The sequence below is a fragment of the Carassius gibelio genome, chromosome B5, assembly GCF_023724105.1.
Source record: "Carassius gibelio isolate Cgi1373 ecotype wild population from Czech Republic chromosome B5, carGib1.2-hapl.c, whole genome shotgun sequence".
NCBI lineage: Eukaryota > Metazoa > Chordata > Actinopteri > Cypriniformes > Cyprinidae > Carassius > Carassius gibelio.
Genome location: NC_068400.1, coordinates 31,907,289 through 31,934,531, shown reverse-complemented (window position 1 = coordinate 31,934,531; position 27,243 = coordinate 31,907,289). Strand labels below are relative to the sequence as shown.

The window sequence follows — 27,243 nt, the reverse complement described above, 5'->3', positions numbered from 1 at the left end:
AATCTTACATTTGAGGTATAGAACCTGGGGTTAAGTGCCTTGCACAAGGAAGGATTTTGATAAGTCACACATATATTATTTTTGTTCATTTTTATCTGTAACCAAGTTAAAGGAGCTCTGAAATAAAGCAACTGCCAATAACTAATTCTTGGCGACAAATGCAAAGCATTCATAGTTGACAATTACAGGAATAGCCCATTCCATCTCTTCTAATAGGACCGTTTTAGTATGTCAACTGTTTTAAGATTAAGGTTATTGACACATAAGAACATTATGATTAAGTAACTGTTGAACTGTTTGTCAAAACTATATTTGAAACTAAGTTTTGTTGGTTGTGTTTGTCTCTGTGTGTGTGTGTGTGTCTGTTTGTGCATTTTTACTTTTTCCAACAAAAAAAAAGAGTTTTGAAAAATGGGGACATGGGTTATGTCCTCAAAAGTCACCCTCTCCTTGTAATACCTGAGTCATACCCATGTCCTTATACAGAGTTGTGTCCTGATATGTGACAAAAACATACCCACACACACACCCACCCACACACACACACACACACACACACACACACACATATATATATATATATATATATATATATATATATACACACACACAGTTGTATGTGTGTGTTTCTGTTTATTTAGGGAGGGTGTCTCTTTTTCCTCAGGAAAATGCATCATCATCTGGTAGCAAACTGAATGGCTGCCTCCGACATTCCAATACAAGGCCCCAAAATCTTTGAGACAGACACACACACACTCTTACTGATAGGCTCTCTGTCACTCTCACAGACACTGGAATGGATTTGCCCTGAGCTGACTGCCCACTGCAGCGTAAGGTAAGCGATGCATATGTCCTTGTGCTTAAATGTTTGGGTTATGATCAATACATATATTAAGATTTTTATTATTCGTTGTATAATCAATCAAATTAAGTTTTACAGTTTTCTTTCTAAATCGAGATGATAAATTAGTCACAAAATTGTTTCAGATTAAGATTTATATATGTACTTCAACATGATATCAAAATTAAAACTAATGAAATTAAAAAGGAGAAAAAGTAAAAGTCACTATACTAAGTATGTAAGAACATATTTTGACAGAACAGTAAATGAAAAAAAAAATGCATCACATGAGTCTAAAACTCTTAAGGACAATTTTAATTAGTTATTCACATACACTGTACTGTTGTTCCCTGATCTGATCTCAAATACGATATGAATTATGTGAAAAATATTTAAGTCTATTATTTTTTATTAATTTAATAATTATAGGTACTGATGATCCTGAGTTTAATTAATCAGTTAAGTATGTAAATGTTAATTTATAACAAAATGGACTCCAAATTCCTCATCTAGTGCTTGGCAAACTAAACAACTCAGGTATTTTGTAGACTATAGCTTTTACTAAAAAAACAATAATCCAATGTCCTGCAGACTACTCTGTGTCAGATTCTATTCTCAGATGTGTAACAACTGTCCAATATATTTCTGAAGGGTCATCAGAAGTCCAAGTTATTGTTGTTGATGCTATTGAAATTCATCTATAACTACTGTAGGGATCATCACTTTACATTATTCAGTTTGCTTGCTTGTTAGTTTGTTTTTAACTTGTTAATTTTACTGATTAATTGCTCATCTGATATTTATCTGATGCTGACTGAAATCTTTTGTCAAGCAAAAAAAATGTTCTTGCTAAAACTCAGCAATTCATTGTGCTTCATTTCCTTTATATAGATAATTAAGTGCTGGTCCAGACTATTAGATTATGTTGCAGTCCTGTTTCTTCACTTTTTTTTTTTGTCTCGTTCCAGCCAAAAATCTGAAAATTCTTAAATCAAGAAGGGTTTTCTTTAAAAGAAAAAAATACTGTCTTGTCTTCTGAAAAAAAAAAACAAGTCAAATTTAATTGAGTTTTGCCTGAAACAAGCAAAATAATTTGCCAATGGAGTAAGATAAATAATCGTTTTCTGTTTGAAAAAAAAAATGATTTAGCTTGCCCTGATGGCAGATTATTTTGTTTGTTCTAAGCAAAAGCTCACTTAATTTGGACTTTTTTTTCTGAAAACGACAATCATTTTTACTCCTCTAGAAAAAAAATTTTTGGCTGGAAAAAGACATTTTTTGCAGTGCACTTTTTTTCATTTGTTAATGTTTGTTTAATGCTTGTCTGTCTCTAAACACATACATATTATTAGAGAAATACACATATTGTTCCTTTCTAAACATGAACAAGTGATGTTTTCCCGTCTTGTACTGTGAATTATGTAAGAACAAAAATATTTGCAGAAGATCCACCTGGAATTCAGACAATAAATAAGCAAATAGGTCATTTTGATTTAGGTGAAAGATGCAAGTATTCATTCAGCTGACGCACATGCCTTGCTGAAGAGTACAATGGTAATGCTTGTGATTGATGAAACTAAAGAGTTTGAACCTAGAACCTTTTGGTTCCCAGCCCAGGTCTTTAACCACCACAACGGGAACTCTGCTCAGAAATAATGCAAAGCAGGGATGCTGAAATACAATCACAGGGGTCACTGTGTGCAACACAACAGCACCTTCCTCCCTCTCCCTTCCTCCCTCGCTCTCTCTCTTCTTTCTCTTCACCTCTTTATCTTAAAATATATATTTCAGGAGTCTTTGTTCAAATTGTACAAGGAATGCTCCTAACGTTGACCTGTTGATAGATTTACTACTAAAGTACTGACCTTTATAACATGTAGTTGGCAGATTTTGTAGAATTTGTTGTTGAATACTTTATTAATCCCTGAGAGACTTTGCAGAAAGTGAATTTGTGTGGTGGTGTTTGTGTTTGAGTAAGGAGTGTGTATGTTCTGAGAAACTGAGGACAGGAAACTATCTGGATGGAAGCTTCCATTATAGGAGCTTAAAAACTGCTAATGTCCTTAAAGAACATAAACATACATATGCTGTTAATGCATTCAGCTAAGCAGAATACTGAACAATGAGAATGCAACAAGGCAAAGTAATTTAAGAAAGAACAGAGTTTAGCTCTGGTTACCTTTAAGCAGGACACAAAGGCTTATTGGCATGATACAATATACAAGAAATTCTTGTTAAAATTAATTTAACAAGTAAATGTAATAAAAATTAATAGTAATTTCTATATTTATAATCAATAAAATATATATTTTCAAATGTAATATAATTAGCATAAGTAACTGATGTGACACAAACTGTTTGAAAAAACCTGTAATATGACATCTTCAGGATACATAATAGAAATTCAATGTTCTGTCCATAAACTCTGGGTTGTGCAGTCCAATAGGTGTAGCTCAATTGGATATAATGACATTATCACATGGTTCAGATGATTGGTTCTTTTTGTATCAGAAGCCAATGAGCTCGCTGCTTAACATTCAAATACTTGGCTCTTGCTTACTGTAACAGTTGCAGCACCCTTCAGAAATCCTTCACCTTCCCCAGCTCCACCTGTATAGATCTGCTACGGGATTCATGTACCGTTCACCTTCCCCAGCTCCACCTGTATAGATCTGCTACGGGATTCATGTACCGTTCACCTTCCCCAGCTCCACCTGTATAGATCTGCTACAGGGTGATTCATATACCGTATTTTCCCGACTATAAGTCTCACTTTTTTCATAATTTGGCTGGTCCTGCGATTTATAGTCAGGGGCGACTTATTTATCAAAATTAATTTGACATGAACCAAGAGAAATGAACCAAGAGAAAACATTACAGACTACAGCCACGAGAGGGCGCTCTATGCTGCTCAAAAGTGCTCCTGTAGCCGACCCCTGAAAACATAGAGCGCCTTCTTGCAGCTGTAGACTGTAATGTTTTCTCTTTGTTCTTAGTTCTAAATAAATGCGACTTATAGTCCAGTGCGACTTATATATGTTTTTTTCCACGTCATGACATATTTTTGGACTGATGCGACTTATACTTAGGTGCAACTTATAGTCCGAAAAATACGATACCCTTCACCTTCCCCAGCTCCACCTGTATACTGTTGATCTGATATGTGGTAATTGATTTATGCTATGGGGATTAGTCCATATATCATATGAGCTGCAGCATTAATTCTGACATGCTCACAACCAATGTTTTTCAATTACATGAGATCAGATTTTACGGAGACCTATGTTACAACGTCCGTTTTGTCTTCTAGTTAATCAGTGACAGGATGCCCATCCTCAAAAGGCTGCCCAGGAGGATCAAAAGTAACCACAGCAATGGTGATCTCCAAAAGAGTAATTTCACTAATGGTGAACTCGTCCTAAAGAGTAACCACAGCAACGGGGAACTCATTCTACCACCATCCGATCTGAATCCATTTGAGGGGGCGTGGGCAAGCATGGGGTGGAATAATGAAGAAGGTGGGGTCTGGGAGAATGGACAAGACTACCAGAGATCATCTCAGGTGAGCGAAGCACTGGAGAATGAGGCAAACGCAGAACAGCATGGAGGGTCAAAGGTCACTGAGGGATCGAAAGAAAAGAGAGGAACTCTGGAACGATTCTGTGGCTCGTCACCACTGAAGACCCTTGGCAAATTAGGCAAAGGCCTGCGTATGACCGGAAGAAACATGTGGGGCACCACTCCATCATTACGGAGTGCCACTCTCCCAGCAACACCCGCCTCAGGAAAGAAAAAAACGAACTATCGACGAGCCTCAGAGGAGATCATGACTTTACTGAGGTGAGAATGGTAATATGCATATTATTTAGAAGTGGATCTCAGTAGTTATGCTTCCAAATTGTTTCCCACACTAAATTAAAACATTGTTTTTATTATTTTATTTTGTTGTATTAATGATATTATAGTGAGGAATGTTTCATTTCTATGAAATTATGTAGCATTTTTTTTCAGACCATAACTGAAACCAACCAGTTGAGAATCAGTGTGACAGAGATCATTATTTCTGCAGTTGTTGTGAAGGTATTCGAAAGGACATTTTTTAAAATGCATCTTCTCTCCTCAGGTTGGCCGGCCGTCGCAAGGAGAGTGACCGTAGAGATAGTCTACCAACAGGTGATCTGTCCACTGAAAATGAAGAAGACAGTCGCAGACGTCCCTCATTCCTACGAATAGTCAGTCTGAGCAAACTCAGAGGGGACTCGCTAACAAACCGCAGTTCACAGGAAGACGACGAAGAGTCAGTAGAAGAAGAACCACCAGTCAAACGCAGGGAGCCACTATCAGGTACAACCACATTTTTGCTTTTGTTATGTCTGTACTTGTTTGTATTTTTTATGGCATGTAGAAAGTGTAACTGTTCACAGTCAGGGGTCTCCATATCTGACCCATAACACCTAGCTCTTAATGAGCAGTATCAGGATCCAAAAGTCCCTGTGAGTCACTGGCAATCAAGAAAAACTTTTACAGAGTCAGGAAATGATACACTTTCTTTGTGCAGCAGATCCTACCTGATAACCATGTCATTGTACAGCCTGTTCCAAAGACAACAAAACATCAAGTGATTAAACACATGGCTGTAAATGATAAGTAACACTACTCAACCTCTCGCTTTCTCTCACAGTGCTGGAGATCTTACAGTTAGTTAATCAGAGAGACCTACTGCTTGCCGACACGCACATCCAAGAGCTTGAGAGGGAGTGTGAACTTGACCCCTCCCTCTTGACACAAACCACACCCACTTCAACCACACCCAGTAACATACCTCCTCCTACACTCATGTCATCTCCCTGGCTCCCCCTGTTGGCTGGTTCAGGCAGTAAGGATTCAGGCCCAAGCATGTGGGACGCTGGGCTGCGCAAAGTGAAAGATGTTGAGCTGCTTTACGAGGCTCTTCAGACAGAGATGTGGGATGTGGTGAGGGAGTCGCTACGTCAACCCTGCAGCGGGCCTCAGCTTGGCCTAGTGGTGCTGGTCATTCAACAGGAAGAACAGGCTGACAAGGTTTGGGCCCTGCGGCAAGAGGCCCAGTCCAATGTCCAGACTGGTAACCAATCCGAAGACCATTGCCGGCCTTCCAAGCGTCCCAGGAGACTGCGTCAAAGGTGGGTGGAGGCTGTGGGAGAGGCAGCTGACTGGTGTCTTCCACAACCAGGGGGCATCGCCGCAGGGCAGATGGGCATGTATTTGGAGCGACTGAGGGGAAGACTGGTGGAGGATATGGATGCGGCACGTCGAAATGTGGTGGCGGTTTATCCCGAGGAGTTTGGTGTGTTTCAGGTCTACATGCAGAGTTACCACAGGGCTGTTGCTAAACGACTGAAGACCATCACTAGTGGACCCATTCAGATCACAGACACATACTCACTGCTGGACTGGATCTACAATATTTACAACAGGTATTTTTTGCACATGTACACATACACGTTGAGGTGTGTTTTCTAGTTTTACACACACCTTTCCTGCAGTCACATTCCACTTGGTTTAATGACCCAGTGGAAGAATGAGCTCAGGTCTATTAATATCAGATGCATTGTTTATTAGAATGCTCAACAACGGTACTGAATACCTGGGAGAATTACTGTGCACAGCCACAACAACGGTCAGTCTTGTATACTAAAAGTAGCCACACTACTAAGTTTTCCTGTATTTTTCAGTAGCTTGATAGCACTTAAATAAAAATTGAATGCATGATTTGAAAATAGAACAAGTAGACAAAAATACTGCTGTACATCACTTTTTTTTTTAAGTAATGTCTCAGCTAAGGGAATAATCAAATGGACACACCTACATATATGGTCATCTCTCTTTATCTCATTTGTGACATTGAAGAGATGGATTCATTCTAACATAAGAGTTGAAAGCATAAAGAGCAAAATATTAAAAAAAAAATATATATATAAATTTTTTTTGGTAAGTTAATATTACTAAATTAAAGAGATATTTTCCTGTATTTTAGTAATGGAATATAACACTTTTATTTTGGCACTGCTTGAAAAAATAAAGGTCAGCGTGTGCAGTTAAGAAGAGTTTCTGGAAATTAACAAAAAAAAAATGTAAAGAAGAGCTTGTCACAGTGTTCTTTAATTTTATGTGGAAATAAGCCCCTTGACTATTAGACTAATGAATCAGCTAATCATGTATGGCCTTCAGTTTTTGACTCAGTTATGTAAAATAGGAAGCTGTTGTTGTGTTTGGCTGTTCTAGTTTGAGACCCTCTTAAAAATAACATTTATTTATTAGCATTTATGGTTCCACAAAGAACCTTGAACATCCCTGAAACCTTTCCATGGCACACAAGGTGGGAAAAAAATTTCCTTACATTATTAAAATGTTCTTCAGACTAAGGATTTTTTTTTCCTTTTTGGGACCTTTATTTTTAAGAGTAGACATCACCCTAATTAAGATTGTTCATTCATTCAAACCCCCATGTTGTTTTGGTGCCAGCAAACATACAACTCTGATTCAATTAAATATTATATCATTAGACTGTTAAATTTTATTTATTGATTTGTACAGTTGTGGCCTAATGGTTTGAGAGTCATAAGGATTTATTACCAGAAGGTTGTGGGTTTGAGTCCCAGTACCGGCAGGAATTGTTGGTGGATTGTAATTAGGTTGTTAATTTCCCAACACTGAACAACATAAATACACAAAAGTACTTGGACATGCTGGACACTTATGGACACACAGACATGCACTAGTTCTGATGGTTAGTGTCCCATAGGGATGTCCTGGCTACAGTTGGAGCAATGGGCACTATAGTGTGTGAAGCTCTTGAACCTCTACTGCCTGAAGATGTCATAGACCGGCTGGAACAGGACTGCGTCGAAACCGTTTGGGTAACACTTTTAGAGAAATTTTTAGTCAAATTATGCATCAATAATTAATCTCTGGAAACAACATAATATCCAATGTGTTAAAATAATATCCATTATGTGTGTATGCAGGACAAGATGACTACGGAGCTCTCGCAAGTTTTGAATGATGAAGAAAAGCGATGGGCTCAGACGCTGCACATTGAAGAGTATCAGTCTGGCCTCGCCGGTTCTGTTATACAGGTAAAACCATCAATCCCACACATGGACAGTCATTACTGTATGCATGCCTTCCACTTTGTATATTTGGCAATGAACGTTGGTGTTGGTGTATTTATAAGGTCTTTTAATATCCGTGTGTCTTATTCTGTTTCAGAGGCTGAAGGTAGATTTGGACAGATCGACAGCTGTCAGTCAGCCACTAGGTGCTCGTGTTGCTCGCTGTACCTTGAATGGACTTGCAGATTTCCTGCACAGGTGAGATGGGGACATTATAATGCTGAGGATGACAAAAGCCAGAGCAAAAATATTTATGCACTCATATCATTTATCTAATGATATTTACTTTATAAAGATCATGTTCACAACTATGGCTGGCCACTTTTTGATATTGTGTTGTCCCTACATTATATTCAAAGAATCTGCCTTTTGAATAGGGAAGTCTAAAATTATGAAATTTGTTTGTCTGTGTGGTATTTAGTTTCCAGAGAAAGGTTGAGGTGTTCCATGACACACAGTCAGAGTTCGGGGATCATGGTGATGGTTATGTCTCCAGGACCATTGCTCTGGTCAACTGTGTTCCACCTTTCAGGTTTTACATCTCATTCACTGTATCTATCTATTCCATCTTCTCCCAGCCTGGCTGTTTTTAAGGACTGATAAAAATGTGTAAACGTCTTTAGAACTGTATATTTTTCATATTAATGTTTTGGAGATTGGAGGTCCTTGACTAAAAATGCAGGTATCTTGCTAGAAAACACTGGGTTAATTATTATATAAAAAAACACTATCAGAAAAAAAAAGCTACCAGTAATTTACTGCAAGAACATTATCTGTTAAGTTCTATTACAGACATTTCCTTCAACCCTTAATGTGTAATTCAAAACAATGTTCACGAAAGACTTCCAAGGATAATATAAATAATCTAAAAATAATATTTTAAATGAAATGGGACAAAAAAAAAGAAGAAGTTGATTTAACACTGGAGGCTTTAAATCCTGTGTTCAACTCTACAGGAATTTTGTGGAGCGCTGTCATCTGTGTGATGCCCTTGGCAGTGAGGATGTCTCCCAGCGAGCTCAATCATCTCTGGAGCGAATTGTTAACCAGTCAGTGCAAGTTCTCTCGGACATACTGTTTGAAAACATCAGGGTGAGACCCTTGCACATGATGTTTTCACATCTGGCCCCGATTTTTCAATTCAAGTTTATCTGTATAGCATTTTTCATGATACAAATTGTTGCAAAGCAGCTTTACAGAAAATGTAGTTTCTACAATATATTTAGTAGTAGCTTTTCAGTGGTGACTATGTCTGTTAATGTACATATAGTAGAAATAGAAAAATCAATTAAAGACGTTATGAAACATGTCTGACTTAAAGCATTCACTGATGATTTTCTGACATGATTCCAGCCATTCTTTGATAAGCTGGTGAAGAGGAAGTGGCTGGAAAACACTGAGGCCTATGAGAGCATTGAGATGACTATTAAACAGCACTTTAAAAAGTTCCGCAGAATGGACTGCCCTCCATATCAGGTACGATTTAGAGCACACATGCAATCTCACACACTCACGGTTTGGTTGAGTGATTAATCGATCATCCGATTGACAACAGGCACTGGTGAATGAGGTGCACAGGCGGGTCCTGGTTGAATATGTTCGTGCCATCATGAGGGGACGGGTCATCTGTACATCACTCAAAATGAGGAAGAGAGTGGCATTCCGTCTGCAGGATGAGGCCAAACAGCTGAAGGCGCTTTTTAAAGATCTGGTCAGTGACACTAAGTTTAATAAAGATTATGCCATACACTATCTTAAATGATATCCAAATATGATAATCCCCTTGAGAGGGACCTTTAGGTACTGTACTGTTAGGTAAAGAAATCAGCTTTTTCTGTCAATAGAAAAAAATAAATGATTTGCAACAAGCCATTACAAATCAAATTGAAACTTTATTTTATTATTATTTTTTTATTTTTCTTTCCTAAGGAATCAACTTCCTCTTGGTTGGACAGTGTGATTGTTCACCTTGCTGACATCATAGTTTTGGAGGACACTCCCTCTATTCAGATGGAAGTCGGGGTTTTGGTGAAGGAATTTCCAGATATACGGTAAGACCACCAAGGAGAATGAATCAAAACCACTTGCAGAGGTTTGTCACAACTATAAGGGTTCCAAAACCAGCAGGAATACACAGAAATGGCATTATGGTATGGTTTGGGTTCTAACATACCCTCTGATCAGCTCCAGTCCGGGTTTATCATGTCCTCTGAAATTATGAAAACATTCATGGAGTGAGAGAAAACAAAGATACTCTGACCCACATCACACTCCAGACAAATCCACTAACTGCTCGACTTCCACTCTGTACCAAATGCTCTGTATAATACTTCACACACAATGATGGAAAGCTGTGGAATGTGAAAAAACGCAACATGTAGAGACGAGGCGTAGAAGTTGAACAACTTCTACTAGCATTTTTAACACACTGTGTTCCGCAAAATTCTGCAAAAGATATGAGCAAAACTTTTTCAAAGAAAAGTGATGGTGGAATTCAAAAATGCATTCTGTATGAGTGGCCCTTTAGCAACTTGACCAATAAACTTTAAAGACCGGAACCATGTGTTTTTTTAAAAACCGCTATAAAACAGAAGCCAAATATAGAACAGGATGTAGATTTTATATAGCATAGAACTGTAAAGGAAATGTTTTATTAGCTTTATTACATAACTCGGTATATTAATATGTAACTTTGTCCATTTACATAACTATTACATTAATACAGTTTTGCTGAACACTTCAGACATACGGAAGGGTAGAGTCTGAACTCTGTCGTCTTAGTGCTTTCATTCATGAAAAATCTGACATGTTTCCCTCTCATTTCCTTGAGGACTATTTTTCACAACACCTCTCTGTTTCCTGAGGTCATTTTAAGAATGTCTGACTGAAAATAGTTACCGTGGTGCTCCATCTCAGTGCCAACTTTCCTTTATGTGGACGGGAGGGAACAGCAGACAGTAAACAGGGGAATGGATGAGATGTGACCCCACTTTAGTCCAATGTTTTTGTTTGAATGAAGGTGTGTGTGTGTGTGTGTGTGTGTGTGTGTGAGTGTGTGTGAGTGTGCAGTCAGTCACTGGCTGGCAGTGCTCCTGCTTGCTGACGCACTACCCTCCTCAGCAGACAGGAAGTGGCTGTGGAGTACTTCCTGTTCCTGCCAGGTCACAGGAGACTGACTGGTGCCACACTCCAATCGAATACAAACACACACACCAACTAGAGATCAAAAGCCAAAAAGTGGAGGCTACTTAACTTCTCTTTGTGCTTAGCTGTGGTGCTTCCTGTTTTCAACTATCTGTCTTTGTGAAAGTCTGTCAAAGACTCACACTATCACATCTATAGGCAGGACATGCCATCCTCTCAGTATAGAGCGCTGACTCTGAGTTTGCTTTTTGAGCCATGAGTGCTGTCAAGGGATCATTACAAAGAAACACATTTGGCTTAAATTTCTCACGTGACTTTTCTCTGAATCAATGCCAGACTGCTCTTTTAGAAATATTACAGGTTTTGTGGTTTGTTTTGATCTCAATGTTTCTCTTTGTCCCTTGATCTAAATAATGGCTTGAAAGGAAACTGATCGAACTTTGGTTTAAATGATTCTTTAAAAAAAGCGTCATCAAAACAAATTTATGAGTGTAACTGACAAGACAATATGATCAAGTCAAACTGATCTTTTTTGATGCATGATATATCTGTACCATATTTATCAGACAATATTAGAGTTTTTGTAATGTATTGCAAAATTTGGATATTGGATATTTTTTCGTGCTGTTCATTTCATATACATATTTGACCCTCGCTCTCTCTTTTCACCTCCTCACAGGAGGAAACACATCTCTGCGATGTTGAATGTCCGTGGGATGGTGCATCAGACAGATCGTCAGGAGATTTTAGCTGTTGTCCGTGACTTGGAGAACAGCGACAGCTCCATCAATCTGCCCCGAGATCGTGCCCTCTTCTCTGAAATCGCAGTGGCCAAAGACATGTCCTGTCTGGGGTTGGTTCTGATCCGTTTCGGTCTGACTGTGTCATCGTGGGTCGCCAGTGCCCGGCCGCACCGTCACCGCAACAGGAGTCGAAATGAGAAACATGTCGACGACAGACCACATTCAAACCACGCAAAGTCCTTTACTGAACCTTAAAAATAAAGAAGTGCAGCATAACTACAACACATAGCATCCTGATATTTAAAAAAGACACAATAAACGATTAATACACAGCATCACTTTGTATTACATAATAAACTCAGTATTATATTTAGCAAAAAATGGCATAAAAAGTGCACTGAGTCAGTTGATCCAGACTAGATAAATGTGGTCAGATCCCAGTCAAAAAGCAGGATAACATGAGGTTATGACAGCAAAAGTAAAATCACAACAATACTTGTCCTTCAGAGCACAGCTGGAGCGGAATAAGTCAGTGGACACTTCAAAGGATGGGAAATGATCTATAATTCTCCCTCGCTTTATACAGGCTGTTAGTGGACTGCTGTATACTGACTAGCTGGACCTCTGTCGTGTGAACAGCCACATGATTTGAAAGGAGCGGCAGGAAACTCATCACTGTAGAGTGGGCACATGCTGAAATTTTCATTAGTGCAGGCTGTGTTCAGAACACTGCTTTAGCTTAACATGAAACCACACACAGAGCAGATGCATGTACATGATGTCAAACACCAGGTACAGTTCTACAGTGCATAAACAGCTACATTTCAGATTTTGAGAGTGCAACATTTAAAGAATGTGAATGTTAATTCCTCCGATTTAGTTCTTTTTTTTTGTACTAAAGTTTAGGATTCTGTACATCTCATTTCTTTTCACGTCTCATCACTGTTCAAATCTGAGTTGAGATCTGAAATCTGTCATGAATTAAATGCTAGTGTGTTTTTGTTTCAGGTAAATAAGAAATAAAGCCCCATTGACTGGGAAACTAATTATATTGTAATAAAATTGCTATTGTTCTCTTTAAGACTTTTCTTTGGTTTTTGTTCTCAGAAGTGTGGGTCAGTAAGCTTTTCTAAATGCTTTTGATGTCTTTAATTCCCACCAAGGCTGCATTTATTTGATCCAAAATGAAATAATACAGTTTTTCAATTGAAATATTTTTTTAAATATAATTTATATTTCCTTGTTATTAATACTAATGACCCCAAACTGGAGTGCTGATATCTTTTTCACTCTATGCCATTTAGATCATAAATGTTCTATGAGTAAGTGCGGTTAATTCTAGATTTTCAGTGACAGTTAGGTTCCTCTCAGGTTTCACTGAGCTGTGTGCAGTTTGGGTTTGGCTTGAGCTGCGGTTGAGCTCTCCTGTCCGTCACCTTAGGGATGTTTTGGGTAACTGGTCTATTCCTGTTGTTCTGAGAGGTGCCAAACGAGTCCTCTTATCAGAGCCAAGTATACACACCACCACAGGCGGCCACTTCCTTTCCAACACAACAACCCTGTTTTATCCCAAACAAACTATATTCGGAGAAGGACGCACACACTTGTACAAAAGACACATGTGAATAAGGTAAGTGAAGTCTGCTGGATTTTCTCGAATGCCACTGATGTAGTTCAGCACAAAACATCACAGATTTGATCATTATTTACATATCATTGACTTTCTTCTTTTCAGTGCATCCCGAAAATGTATTTATGTATGTTTATATAGTAAAAGTCAGTGTAGTCCAGTGTTGTTTTGTTGTTCTGTTGACTTTCATTGTGTGAAAAAAAAAAAGTTGAAACAAGGAAACAACATGAGGGTAGATAAAGGTCATTCCACAAAATTGGTTCCTTTTGAACGTGGAAAATAAAAAAATAAGTAAAAAAAAAAAATTTAAAAACCCGTGAAATTAAGTCAGATTAAAATGACAAGAAATTGCACTGTGCGATCTCAGGCTATGTAATTTATTATTTTATGACTATTTTTCTACCTCATGTTTTGGTATTTTTGTCAACCCTGTTACTGACATGTTACCAAAGTGTTAGGCTATAGTTTAATTAGAACTAACTATGTTTCCACATACATGAGCAACATTTTAGTCCCTCTTTTCTCCAGGATTGTTTCATAGTTAGATTTTCTTTTTTTCTTTTTATATTTGTCATTCATATGACCAAGAACATCATAATTTTGGAGAAATTCATGCCAATTAAGAATACATATATATATATATATATTTTTTTTTACAAGAGATATATTTAAAAAAGGATTTGTCCAAAATAAAATATAGTTCAAGTTACAACAAGGGAAAAACCTGGAAGGCTGTATCAAATATAATTTTTTACAGTTTTTATGAAATTGACGACAGTAACAGGATTGACGTCATAGTCACAGGACTGATTAGAGTAACAAGGATGATAGGACACACATTTTTCAGCACACTGCACATATGCGTTTACATTATGCTGTACAGTTTTACCATTTTAAATTGCATTATATTGTTTTGCACCTGGCATAGTTGTATGACAATAGCAGTTCAGTTCATCATTAATTTATTAGCGCATTACATTTCTAGACGAGCTAATGTTTTAAGGTTGTTGTAATTAAATAATGCGTCCATCTGATTCTGATTCTGTTTGTCTGTGTACCCTAACAGAACTTCAAATATACTGATCTGGTTCAATTATTAGGCAAGGAAGATGAACAGATCTTGGTCTTTCTGTGGTCATCTGAAACCAGACCAAAATCTTGACTTTCTTGAACATGCTCTTATTTGTAATTTAATTTACATGATGCATTATTGACAATGAGTTAGGGGAAAACAGAGTTTTATTGAGACTGATTATACTATCCCGGTAAAAGTTTACCAATAACAATAATACAGATTAAAATGTAACTCATGCTCATATGCCACTGAATAATAGAGGCATTAGCTCAACAATACAGCCAGGGTGACCTTTAAACATGTTTGCATTTTTCACAGACAATCTTTAAAAACAGGGTGACACCTAATCTATGTCATCCCTGTTACCCAAATGTCAAAACCTGTTACCCTGAAAAAAGTAACAGGGCCGAACAGGTTTGATGATTTGACTATTGATAATTCCTAGCTAATAGTCAAGTTCACAAAAGCACATATTGTACATTTTGAAAGGATTTTACTTGTAGATATTGATCATATTAAATGTAAGAAAAAATTGTTTAAATTCACATTTTAAAAATGGTAAGAGTATTGACTATGCCTGATGGCCACCCTCAGTCAAGCTTCATAAATAATCACACAAAAAAAATATATAGAGAGGAGTGAGGGAAATATACTTGTGTTTGAAGTGTTGGAATCCTCATTGAGAGATGATATAGCCTCCTAGAAATGATGTCACTTGAATGTACTTTATTTTACAATGGTTTTTAGATGAGGGTAACAGGGCTGACATGAAATCAGGGGACACCAATAAAATTATTTCTATTTTATACAAAAAAATGCATACTTATGCCAAAAACATTGCTTAACAATGAAACTGTATTTAGAACAATATGCAAATTTGATTTTTAAAAAATATAATTTTCCCTTGATTTTGAAAATGATCCATCTTGGATGGCCTAAGGGTGAGTACATTTTCATTTTTGGGTGAACTATTGCTTTATTGATGATTTCAGTAAACTACATTATTTTGGAGGCATTTAATAAAAAAAAAAAATAGACAACATGAAAAATATTTCCCTGTATTCAATGTAAATATCAAATTGTAGTGGTCTATCTAGTCTATCCAGCATCTAATTTTTCATTGTCGTGTGATGTTGATTAAACTAAAGAAACCTTTCGTCCCTGAAGTGATAAGTCCCGCCCTCTGTAATGGACACCTGCTATTGGCTCCAGGCTCCAGCTGACAACAACTTAATTACTTCATCAGACATTCTAATCAGTGGCAACGGAATATAGGAATATTACAATGGATTTCCCAGAAGCAGCTTTCCTTTCATTACAGATGGCTGTAGGAACTGTCAGTACCTAACCGTGTGTTTGTTTTGGGAGTGCTGCTCACCTTTAGGCTTGGTCATGAACTCTCCTTCCCTTCTGCCCAACGGTACACACACATATTTTTTTTAGCTGTTTGTTTGAGTGTTTTGGAAAATGATTTGTATCAGAGCCCTATAGGCATATGTGATGTAGACACATATGAACACCCAAACAAGCTTGTTGAATAACATGACATGACATAACAACCAACTACACATGTGTGCTCGTGCACACACACACACACACACACACACACACACACACACACAAACATACACTCATGCATTCCTCTCTCCTGAGGATAAAAAGTCAGTCAGTTATTCACCTCTGTGCCACCACTTATGGTGAACAATGGAGGTGTGTATTTAAGCAAACAGGACATCCTTATTTATCAGAAAAAAACATCACTTGCACACACACATACACGTTGTGTGTTATGTACAGTGTACTGTGTTACTGCTTTACAAAGTGTTTAAAAAAATAATATGCAATATAAATATGCATTTAAAGACCAATATTATCCAAAGATCATATAGTCCTCCTCAATAGTGACATTAAAACACATTTTAGGCTAAATATTAAGAAATATGCATTGTGCACAAATACTCCAAGTAAAGTTTAATTATATTTTTTTTATATCAGTGAGTCTCAAGTGATATGTCAATAAATATGTTAATAGTTTTGAACTGTATACAAATACATTTTAAATATATAACTTTTTTTCAGGGATGTAATGTTAAAAAAGATTTTTCAAAGTTGTAAATAAAACACAGATTATGTTTCACAAGAAAATATTATTTCAGTCTTTCTACTTCTAAATGTAATGCTTAATTAAGTGTGTTACCTGCTATTTCTTTGTAATTCTTACAAAAATGTACAAGCAGTTTCTGAGAGAGAAAAGGTGTTTCAAAATAAACATACACATTTGTTTAATTCTTCTGTGTTTTTTTTTTTTGTTTGTTTGGAAACCATTTGAATCTGGTAATTTTTTCAGGGCTTCCTTTAATTCTGATTTAATGCTCATGAATGAGACACATCCTTTTATGAAACATTACATTTAAGAGACAGGAATATTAGTGACTAATGCCAGCACATCTTCCTTGGGCGTAAAGCTGAAAAGAGCTCCAGAAATCCTGATAGTGATGTCAGAGACACCATAAACAGACGGTGAGGTGGCTGATGAGGCTCTTCCTTGGAATAAACACTGGTGACATCTGAATAACCATGGGAATACAGCACACAAATGGTTTATGTCTCTGAGTGCGCACAAAGTGCTTTATTTATGACAACACATCCCCAAAGCCAACCTGGCAGGCAACAGACTTATATACACACAGGATGTAAAACATGTATCTGAAATATGCCACATACTATTTTAATACAAACCAACTGTACAACAATGCACAAACACTATGGGTATAGGATGTCAGAGTGTATGACTTACAGCAAAACAACTTGAGAGCTCCAAGAAAAAGGAAAAAAAGGCTAGACGGTCCTATTAATAGGTATTCTATAGCTGCAGAAAGAAGCTGAGGGTGGGTGAGTGTGTTTGGTGGGTTTAACGGAGAACAGAAATTCCCACTGTTGAAATTTCTTAGAATAGACAAACAATTGAATAATCTCTCTCTTCCTTTTACGACTGAATACTCTCAATATTACATAACTGAGCAATAGATCATCTTAAATATATTGCCCTGAAGTCAGTTTCACATTAGTTTAAAGTCAACAGGAAGTTATAGAGGTCAATTTTGTGAGGAGAGCACAGTGCTCTTAAACTCTCACTGTACTTCTCACACACACGAGCACTGGTACAACTTCCCTTCTTTTCTCTCAGACTCAAGACAACATGCACTCTCTTATCTCCCCTTTCCTTTCTGTGCTCTGAACTTTGCCCCTTTTACACCTGTAGGCAGATGAATGTGTGTGTAGTGTTTGTCTTAGGCTGTCAATCTACAGGAAGTCGGACCGCGTCATCAGCACAACTCGAAAACATCTAAACCCACTGAACTCTTGCCAGAAGAGAGTTTACTTTTAAAGCTGACTGTATGTTAAAGTTACCTGAACCCTAGCAGACCATAGTATAATTTTTATAGAATCATACAATAATATGTCTGGAATAATGCAGTCATGCAATCATTACCGTCAAATGAGGTGCGATCAGGACCTTAGAACCAAATTAGGGGTTGACTGTACAGCCTATTAACTCCCTTTTTTAAATGGCTACTTACCAAATAAATAAAGTGAAATGAAATACTGATTTAAGTGGAATTTACTTGGTGTAACGAGAGCACAGCGTTATAGGACACAGGCTTCTCAGATGGGCAGTCAGTTATTTAATGTTGCCAAGCACAACAACTATCTGTATGTTTTAATGTTTTATGTTTGTTTTCATGTCAAATCATTGATTTTGATTCAGAGTTTTAACAAACTAGCAAATACATGAATTGAAATACAGAATGTATACTAGACGAGATTAAACAGAGATAATTTATCTGAAATATAAATGCTGTTATAGGAAGTTAAAGTCTAAAGCAGAGGTTAACAAACTATTTTGACCTGAAAGACCGCAACAATATTTGTTTCCAGTTGTTTGATATTTACTGGAAAGGGTGAAGGATCAGTGTGTATGTAATATATTTGTAATATATTTGTAAAATATATGTAGTACAGTTTTACTACAGTTTCTACCCGTTATAATATCAATTACATTTATACTTACAGTACAGACCAAAAGTTTCAAAGAGTTTCCTTTATTTTCTTGACTATGAAAATTGTAGATTCACACTGAAGGCATCAAAACTATGAATTAACACATGTGGAATTATATATGGAATTATATACATAACAAAAAAGTGTGAAACAACTGAAAATATGTCATATTCTAGGTTCTTCAAAGTAGCCACCTTTTGCTTTGATTACTGCTTTGCACACTCTTGGCATTCTCTTGATGAGCTTCAGGAGGTAGTCACCTGATGGTCTTCCAACAGTCTTGAAGGAGTTCCCCGAGAGATGCTTAGCACTTGTTGGCCCTTTTGCCTTCTGTCTGCGGTCCAGCTCACCCCTAAACCATCTCGATTGGGTTCAGGTCCGGTGACTGTGGAGGCCAGGTCATCTGGCGCAGCACCCCATCACTCTCTCTCCTTCTTGGTCAAATAGCCCTTGATGCCTTCAGTGTGACTCTACAATTTTCATAGTCATGAAAATAAAGAAAACTCTTTGAATGAGAAGGTGTGTCCAAACTTTTGCTCTGTACTGTATATGTAAGTGTAAATTATTATACAAATGCCCACCGAGTCTAGAAATCACACTTTTAACTTATAAGGCTTCCTCGTGTATTCACAGGTTTCAAAATGTAGACATCCTGGTTCTTTAAAGACAAACGACTAATATTTTATTAACTAAATATTTTGATTTGTAATTGTTTTGGTTAAATTCTAGATTTTTCTTATTCTAAATAATTATGTCAACATGAGGCCCACTTGGAAGACTGCTGAGGCCCTCCATTGGGCCCCAGGCCCCTGGCTGATGACAGCTGTCTAGAAGCAGATGAATTCCAAGGAACAGAATTTAACAAAATTTGTTTATTATGGTTTAAAGGCTGGACTTGAGTGTGTAAACATGAATGATTACAGAAAACTAATGTAGATATATATATAGATAATAAAGATACTGAGGATAATAAGCTTGTTAAACCTTAAAGGAGCAATCTGATTGGTTAATATGGTTCATTTTGATGTGATTTCATATAGCTGGTCAAGAGGGGTCAGCGGGAGATTTGTATTTTGGGTGGTTCTTTTGTACTGTCCTTTGAACAATCTAGGACCTATTATTCAAATATACAAGAATAAACTTGGAAGAGCTCTTATCCTGACAAAGACCTTTTGTTTAGTTGCCTTGGATGAATTCAAGAGGCTGAAAAATTGCATGTAAACAGACACTAACTTAAACACATATGCCATTTTCATGACCTTTGACAGTCCACCTGAGAGCTGAGCACAGCCAAAAACATGTCTGCGACTTAGAGGCATGCGTTAATTTATAATGTCTCTAGGGTAGAAGGAGAAGGAAAGCCTTCCTGAAAAGAAGCTAGGAAACAGAGGAACAGGGAGGACATGGGAGAAGGAGAGAGAGTAAACGAGAAAAAGAAACAATAGCATGCATTCTGAAATATTGCATTGGTCAGTTGACCTCTGCCCCATCACACATGACTTCATGGATATTTACGCAAACAGGCCCTTGCTTCATCAGCCAACCAGTTAGAAAGGACGTCCCGCAGGAAACTGTAGCGTGGGTCTGAAACAGTACAAAACTCAAGACATCAGGCACACACACCCAAGCACACACACACATTTACACATCACTACAACTGGAAACATACAAAAACTGCCACTACAAGCCCATGTGTAAAGATACAGTTGATCACAAAAGTAGAGCGGATACAGCTACACACGTCATTCTCTCATTTTTTATCTAGTCAAAAACACTCTCTTTTAACCTTAAAGCATACAGTTCACAGCAGATCTTACTAGTTCTAATCCCAAATGAGCCTTCTGAGGATGTTGACATTGTGTGCCCACAAAGATTGCAGATTTGCAGGCGAGAATGGTTGGTTCTAATGTCACTGCCCTTCCTTTGTTCACTGTCATTGCGGCCCAGAGCAAGGCACTTAACCCTTGGATGATGAAGAGGGCTTCCTGCAGGCCAGTCCTGCCCTTACTCATGAATGCAACCTATCAAGACAAGTCGATCGAAATATGTGTGCAACTGTGCAAACTTAATATATGAAAGAATTATGTACAGTCGTGGCCAAAAATATCAGCCCCCTTGGTAAATATGATCAAAGAAGGCTGTAAAAATACATCTGCATTGTTAATCATTTTGATCTTTTATTTCAAAAATTCACAAAAATGTATCCTTTTATTGGATAATAAGCATTTAAAACGGGGGGAATACCATTATGAAATAAAGGTTTTTCTCAAATACTCTTTGGACACAATTATTGCCCCCCACCCCCCCACCCCCCCAGAAATTCTTATGAGTAAAATATCTTGAGGAAAATTCCCATTCATATTCATAATTTTGAGCACTTCAGCATGATTATAAACATGAAATTATCTAGCCATGGATACCTGTTTCAAAGAAATATAAAGAGGAGGGAAAACAAATCATCCATCACAATGAGAAAAACCAAAGAATATATTTATGATGTGCAGCAAAAGATAACGGCGCTTCAAAAATTGGTGAAGTGGCTTTAAAAAAAAGGGTTAGAGCAGTGAAAATTCCCATTTCCACCATCAGGGCAATAATTAAGATTTTCCAATCAACTGAAAATGTTATGAATCTGCCTGGAAGAGGACATGTGTCTATATCGTCCTAATGCATGGTGAGAAGGAGAGTTTAAGTGGCTAAAGACTCTCCAAGGACCACAGATGGAGAATTTCAGAAAATAGTTGAGTTTCTGGTTCAGAAAACCTTAAAAACAATCGTCAAACAGAACCTACATCACCACATGTTTATTGGGAGGGTTACAAAAAAATTCTACTTGCTCATCCAAAAACAAACTAAAGCATATTCAGTTATCAGACATGACTGGAACTGCAAATAGGACTGGCTTCTATGGTCAGATGAAAGTAAAAATTAGCTTTTTAGCAGCAAACCCTCAAGATGGGTTTGGTGAACACAGAGATAAAAAGTATCCCATGTGTACAATGAAATATACAGCTGTATTTTTTATGTCTTGGGCCATTATTTCTGCTGGAGGTCCTGGACATCTGTGTAGACACATGGCATCATGGATTCTATCAAATATCAACATATAAAAAATCAGTACAGTGACTGACTCTGTTAAAAATCTTATAATGGACCATGTTTGGATCTTCCAACTGTACAATTACCCAAACACAAACCTCAAAAACAACACAAAAATGGGTCACTGAGCTAAAAATCAAGCTTCTGCTCTGACCATTCCAGTCCTCTGACTTGAACCCTATAGAAAATGAGAGGAGTGAACTGAAGAGGAGATTCCCAGCATGGAGCTGGGAATCTAAATGGTCTGGAGTGATTCTGGATGAAGAAATTGATTACAACACCATGCTCTCATATGACATAAATTTTCACAATGTGTATGTATTTCAGTTGATACTTGATGTGTAAAACACGAAACCCTTAAATTTAATAGATTAAGGTTGTGTGCCATGTGGATAGAAGCCCTCGGAGTGAATTAATATTTATAAAAATGATTAGTCTCCCTTTTCTGTAAAGTGATGTATCCATACTTGTTTCCTATATGGCGTTTGAAGTGGACTTCAGATTGAATAATTCCTACGATTTGGGATCTAAATAAAAATGTTTTAATACTTGTTAAGGTCATTATTCAGGACATTATCGGCGATTAGGCCGCTCCCAGTGTTTCTATTGAGGTTTTTACTGACACTCACGTCGTTACAGAGAAGAAAATGGATCTCTGGGAACATCTAGTAACTCTCTTCAGTGGAGAGATCAAGTCGTCCTCTGGATGCAGTCTTTATCAGTTGCAATTACGTTAAGAACAGGCAAGTAAACATATGATTTCCACAAAGATTACATTGAAAAATGTGGGCTAATGCAGGCTGTTGTCAAGAAATCAGATCACCGTCACTGTTTATATGTCATTAATTTAACGATGAGATTTGAAAATTAGTTACAGTGAGCACTGCTGCTTTTACAAAAATAAAGTGATAGTCTCTGATTTATCTCCGAACAGAAGCCATGAGACTCCATGGACAAAAAAAAACAAAAAAAAAAAACACCAGGTTGGATTATTTTTTAATCAGATGTTAGAACTCCATCTAGTGGTCTGTGATGGTCTAAACTTAATATGACCGATATGCCATGTCTTTTTATCTATTAATTTCATTATATATATATATATATATATATATATATATATATATATATATATATATATATATATATATATATATATATATATATATATATATATATTTATATATTTATATATTTATATATAACAAGCATTTTCAGACTAGTGGCTCAGATTAGAAAAAGCTATTTGGTTCAACTGAGGTTGTGTTAACCAATTTCTGGTGGTCTTCATGAAATCACATGAGCTGTATTTCTATTTTAAAAAATGATCCAGTGTAGATTACCTGATCATTTTGAATTCTTCTTATTTTTGAGCCTTGAAAAAGGGCGACTTCATTATTGTAAAATGTATATATCAACCAACTTTACATCTGAGATGGACATGAGTCTCTTGTTGTAATTAAGTTGTAAATGCTTAAAGCAATATGTGTGAATTAATTATCATTAATTGTCTTATTAAGAAGATACTGTGTATAATTAAATGTATGAAAACATCGGATTGTGTTTGTATTAAGCCTGAGCTTAATGATGTTTTTGTGTTTTTAGAGCTGTATAGTGTTTACCTGAGTGCAGCAGTGAAGAGAGATCATTGTGGGGATGGTTAGGGTCCTTAATGATTTTTCTGGTTCTTGTCCTGCACCTCTCGAATTAAATGTCCTGTAAGGTGGAGAGAGCATCCCTGATGATTCGCTTAGTGGAGCATTTCGATCTCTGCAGGGTCTTGCAGTCCTGAGTTGTGGTGTTTAGTATTATATAGACATTAGTATAGTAACTTTCTAAGAAGTCTGATGTGATTGTGGTGCTACTGCGGTGGATATTGTGGACAGATAAGAGGGCTGTGATCTGAATATTGTTTAGATGGGGTGTGTGGCTTGATGAAGCATTGAGTGTAGAGCAGGACAAGGCTTTTGGCAGCTGATTTGTTGATTTCAAGACTGTTTAGTGTCTTGAAATTAGCAAATAGCAGCAAGCTCTGGCTTTCAATGGATTATTGTGATATTATTTTCAGTTGTTTATTCTGACAGCACCCATTTACTGCAGAGGAGCCATTGGTGAACAAGTTTTGTAATGCTAAATTTCTACATCTGGCCTGAGGGTAAGTAATTCTTTAGTTTTTTGGTGAATTACGCCTTTAAAATATCTTTAAAAAAATCAATACTTCCAAAAGAAGCTTTGCTCTTTTCATTAGTTGAGTTTCTGGTTCAGAAAACCTTAAAAACAATCGTCAAACAGAACCTACATCACCACATGTTTATTGGGAGGGTTACAAAAAAATTCTACTTGCTCATCCAAAAACAAACTAAAGCATATTCAGTTATCAGACATGACTGGAACTGCAAATAGGACTGGCTTCTATGGTCAGATGAAAGTAAAAATTAGCTTTTTAGCAGCAAACCCTCAAGATGGGTTTGGTGAACACAGAGATAAAAAGTATCCCATGTGTACAATGAAATATACAGCTGTATTTTTTATGTCTTGGGCCATTATTTCTGCTGGAGGTCCTGGACATCTGTGTAGACACATGGCATCATGGATTCTATCAAATATCAACATATAAAAAATCAGTACAGTGACTGACTCTGTTAAAAATCTTATAATGGACCATGTTTGGATCTTCCAACTGTACAATTACCCAAACACAAACCTCAAAAACAACACAAAAATGGGTCACTGAGCTAAAAATCAAGCTTCTGCTCTGACCATTCCAGTCCTCTGACTTGAACCCTATAGAAAATGAGAGGAGTGAACTGAAGAGGAGATTCCCAGCATGGAGCTGGGAATCTAAATGGTCTGGAGTGATTCTGGATGAAGAAATTGATTACAACACCATGCTCTCATATGACATAAATTTTCACAATGTGTATGTATTTCAGTTGATACTTGATGTGTAAAACACGAAACCCTTAAATTTAATAGATTAAGGTTGTGTGCCATGTGGATAGAAGCCCTCGGAGTGAATTAATATTTATAAAAATGATTAGTCTCCCTTTTCTGTAAAGTGATGTATCCATACTTGTTTCCTATATGGCGTTTGAAGTGGACTTCAGATTGAATAATTCCTACGATTTGGGATCTAAATAAAAATGTTTTAATACTTGTTAAGGTCATTATTCAGGACATTATCGGCGATTAGGCCGCTCCCAGTGTTTCTATTGAGGTTTTTACTGACACTCACGTCGTTACAGAGAAGAAAATGGATCTCTGGGAACATCTAGTAACTCTCTTCAGTGGAGAGATCAAGTCGTCCTCTGGATGCAGTCTTTATCAGTTGCAATTACGTTAAGAACAGGCAAGTAAACATATGATTTCCACAAAGATTACATTGAAAAATGTGGGCTAATGCAGGCTGTTGTCAAGAAATCAGATCACCGTCACTGTTTATATGTCATTAATTTAACGATGAGATTTGAAAATTAGTTACAGTGAGCACTGCTGCTTTTACAAAAATAAAGTGATAGTCTCTGATTTATCTCCGAACAGAAGCCATGAGACTCCATGGACAAAAAAAAACAAAAAAAAAAAACACCAGGTTGGATTATTTTTTAATCAGATGTTAGAACTCCATCTAGTGGTCTGTGATGGTCTAAACTTAATATGACCGATATGCCATGTCTTTTTATCTATTAATTTCATTATATATATATATATATATATATATATATATATATATATATATATATATATATATATATATATATATATATATATATATATATATATATTTATATATTTATATATTTATATATAACAAGCATTTTCAGACTAGTGGCTCAGATTAGAAAAAGCTATTTGGTTCAACTGAGGTTGTGTTAACCAATTTCTGGTGGTCTTCATGAAATCACATGAGCTGTATTTCTATTTTAAAAAATGATCCAGTGTAGATTACCTGATCATTTTGAATTCTTCTTATTTTTGAGCCTTGAAAAAGGGCGACTTCATTATTGTAAAATGTATATATCAACCAACTTTACATCTGAGATGGACATGAGTCTCTTGTTGTAATTAAGTTGTAAATGCTTAAAGCAATATGTGTGAATTAATTATCATTAATTGTCTTATTAAGAAGATACTGTGTATAATTAAATGTATGAAAACATCGGATTGTGTTTGTATTAAGCCTGAGCTTAATGATGTTTTTGTGTTTTTAGAGCTGTATAGTGTTTACCTGAGTGCAGCAGTGAAGAGAGATCATTGTGGGGATGGTTAGGGTCCTTAATGATTTTTCTGGTTCTTGTCCTGCACCTCTCGAATTAAATGTCCTGTAAGGTGGAGAGAGCATCCCTGATGATTCGCTTAGTGGAGCATTTCGATCTCTGCAGGGTCTTGCAGTCCTGAGTTGTGGTGTTTAGTATTATATAGACATTAGTATAGTAACTTTCTAAGAAGTCTGATGTGATTGTGGTGCTACTGCGGTGGATATTGTGGACAGATAAGAGGGCTGTGATCTGAGTAGTGTTTAGATGGGGTGTGTGGCTTGATGAAGCATTGAGTGTAGAGCAGGACAAGGCTTTTGGCAGCTGATTTGTTGATTTCAAGACTGTTTAGTGTCTTGAAATTAGCAAATAGCAGAAAGCTCTGGCTTTCAATGGATTATTGTGATATTATTTTCAGTTGTTTATTCTGACAGCACCCATTTACTGCAGAGGAGCCATTGGTGAACAAGTATTGTAATGCTAAATTTCTACATCTGGTATGGCCTGAGGGTAAGTAATTCTTTAGTTTTTTGGTGAATTACGCCTTTAAAATATCTTTAAAAAAATCAATACTTCCAAAAGAAGCTTTGCTCTTTTCATCTTTGTTGTAGGATGTATCAAGTTTACTTTTTTGTCTATAGTGCCAAGTGCTTCGTATAGCTGTGGCCTGCTTTCTACTCTTCATACTGTCCTTTACAATCATCCTTTAATCATTCCCCTCCAACTGCCAGTCGTCTGCAAGATAGAGATGCTGAGGAGGTGTGTTAAGATCAAGCCCTGCCCTCTGTTTTCTTCTTCAGTGTTTTGTTTGACTCATAAATATGCCACAATAAGGTAAAATAGGTCATAACTTTAAATTCACATAGACATAATGGCATAAAGTGTTTTGTAACATATCTGACTGTTAGGTCTAGGTCTATATAACACACAGAAATGGCAAAAGGTTTCCCAAATTGCCAGGCCGTATGATTGGATTTCCTGGTTCACAGGTTTTTATAGTTCTGCTGCTGAAAAAAAAAATGTTTACGAGGTACTAATCAGGACTTCTAGGAAGTATTAATTGGACAAGACAAAGTTTGTAATGTTTAAATGGCAAGTTAATGGGATGTCCTGAGCAAAGCTGTGTAGTCCACTTTATTTCTGTGACATAATCACTACTTTTAACTTTTAGATGGATTGTAATTCTGGCTACAGCATTTTGACATATTTTCCACTGATTAATTTACTGTTGTCTATACAATAGTT

General features: G+C 36.8%; 1 protein-coding gene across 1 annotated transcript; it reads left to right on the top strand.

Moving 5' to 3' along the window:
• Positions 1–641: 641 nt before the first annotated feature.
• On the top strand, positions 642–12,962 carry LOC127958656 (tumor necrosis factor alpha-induced protein 2). The gene is made up of 13 exons (XM_052557572.1): positions 642–835; positions 4,152–4,681; positions 4,965–5,185; positions 5,523–6,297; positions 7,626–7,740; positions 7,849–7,959; positions 8,093–8,193; positions 8,417–8,527; positions 8,952–9,087; positions 9,349–9,471; positions 9,551–9,706; positions 9,925–10,046; positions 11,819–12,962. Exons 2-13 carry the CDS (start codon positions 4,167–4,169, stop codon positions 12,135–12,137), a joined length of 2,805 nt encoding a protein of 934 aa, XP_052413532.1. The 5' UTR covers positions 642–835; positions 4,152–4,166; the 3' UTR covers positions 12,138–12,962.
• Positions 12,963–27,243: the final 14,281 nt, after the last annotated feature.

Bases quoted from the DNA above. Each gene is read 5' to 3' on its own strand.
- LOC127958656 (XM_052557572.1), top strand. From the start codon at position 4,167: ATGCCCATCCTCAAAAGGCTGCCCAGGAGGATCAAAAGTAACCACAGC. The intron at 5,186-5,522 runs GTACAACCACAT...TTTCTCTCACAG, and splicing joins ACGCAGGGAGCCACTATCAG to TGCTGGAGATCTTACAGTTA. The intron at 9,088-9,348 runs GTGAGACCCTTG...ACATGATTCCAG, and splicing joins TACTGTTTGAAAACATCAGG to CCATTCTTTGATAAGCTGGT.